At 44.1% G+C, this 717-nt stretch overlaps 1 protein-coding gene across 1 annotated transcript in view; it reads left to right on the plus strand.

Annotated features, from left to right (window-relative positions):
- The window catches only part of LOC109487917 (RNA-binding protein 25-like), a 24,270-nt gene that overhangs the window by 14,742 nt on the left and 8,811 nt on the right, over positions 1 to 717 (plus strand). Inside the window, exons 13-14 of the mRNA XM_019792018.1 lie at positions 51 to 314; positions 602 to 675. Of these exons, the coding sequence (XP_019647577.1) occupies positions 51 to 314; positions 602 to 675 (338 nt within the window). The remainder of the gene's footprint in view (positions 1 to 50; positions 315 to 601; positions 676 to 717) is intronic.

Raw genomic sequence — 717 nt, forward strand, 5'->3', positions numbered from 1 at the left:
CCCCCAGCTACGGGCATGAATTGTACACATAAAATAACCTGCAATTCACCTTTATGCCTAACAGTAGCAGCCGCCGGGAACGGGACAGACTGGACCGCGAGCGGGAGTATGACCGAGAACGCCGTGAGCGTGACCGGGAAAAGGAACGGGAGGAGGAGGAAGAAGCGTACGAGCGGCGCAAACTGGAGAGAAAGCTTCGGGAGAAGGAGCTGGCCTACCAGGAGCGGCTGAAGGCCTGGGAGACTCGGGAGAGACGGAAAACTCGGGAGTACGACAAGGAGAATGAGAGAGAAGAGGACAGGAAGAAAGAAATGGTAACTACTATGCATTCGTATATCGTTTTAACCTTTTAGTAATCCACAAGAAAAATGTTACTCAAGCAACACTCAAGCAACTGGATAGATTTTGAAAACAGTTGACAGTTTTCCAAATCTATCCAGTTGCAGAGTGACAGTTTTCTTGTGTATCTCATTTTCTGGATGTCTAACCTTCATCTAATTCACTGTTTCTTGGATAGACTACATCTGAATGTGATTTCTTTATGGTGTGTTACAATATGGAAATGAACCTGCATCTTAGTATTTCTTTTTTTTTTTTTCAGATCAAAGAAGCCAAGCGACTGAAGGAGTTCCTAGAAGACTATGATGACGAGAGAGACGACCCAAAATACTACAAGTAAGGAAACCAAGATTACCACTAGTATATTATAGTTCTCTT

Source organism: Branchiostoma belcheri, unplaced genomic scaffold, assembly GCF_001625305.1.
Source record: "Branchiostoma belcheri isolate BF01 breed outbred unplaced genomic scaffold, Haploidv18h27 scaffold90, whole genome shotgun sequence".
Classification (NCBI taxonomy): Eukaryota; Metazoa; Chordata; class Leptocardii; order Amphioxiformes; family Branchiostomatidae; genus Branchiostoma; species Branchiostoma belcheri.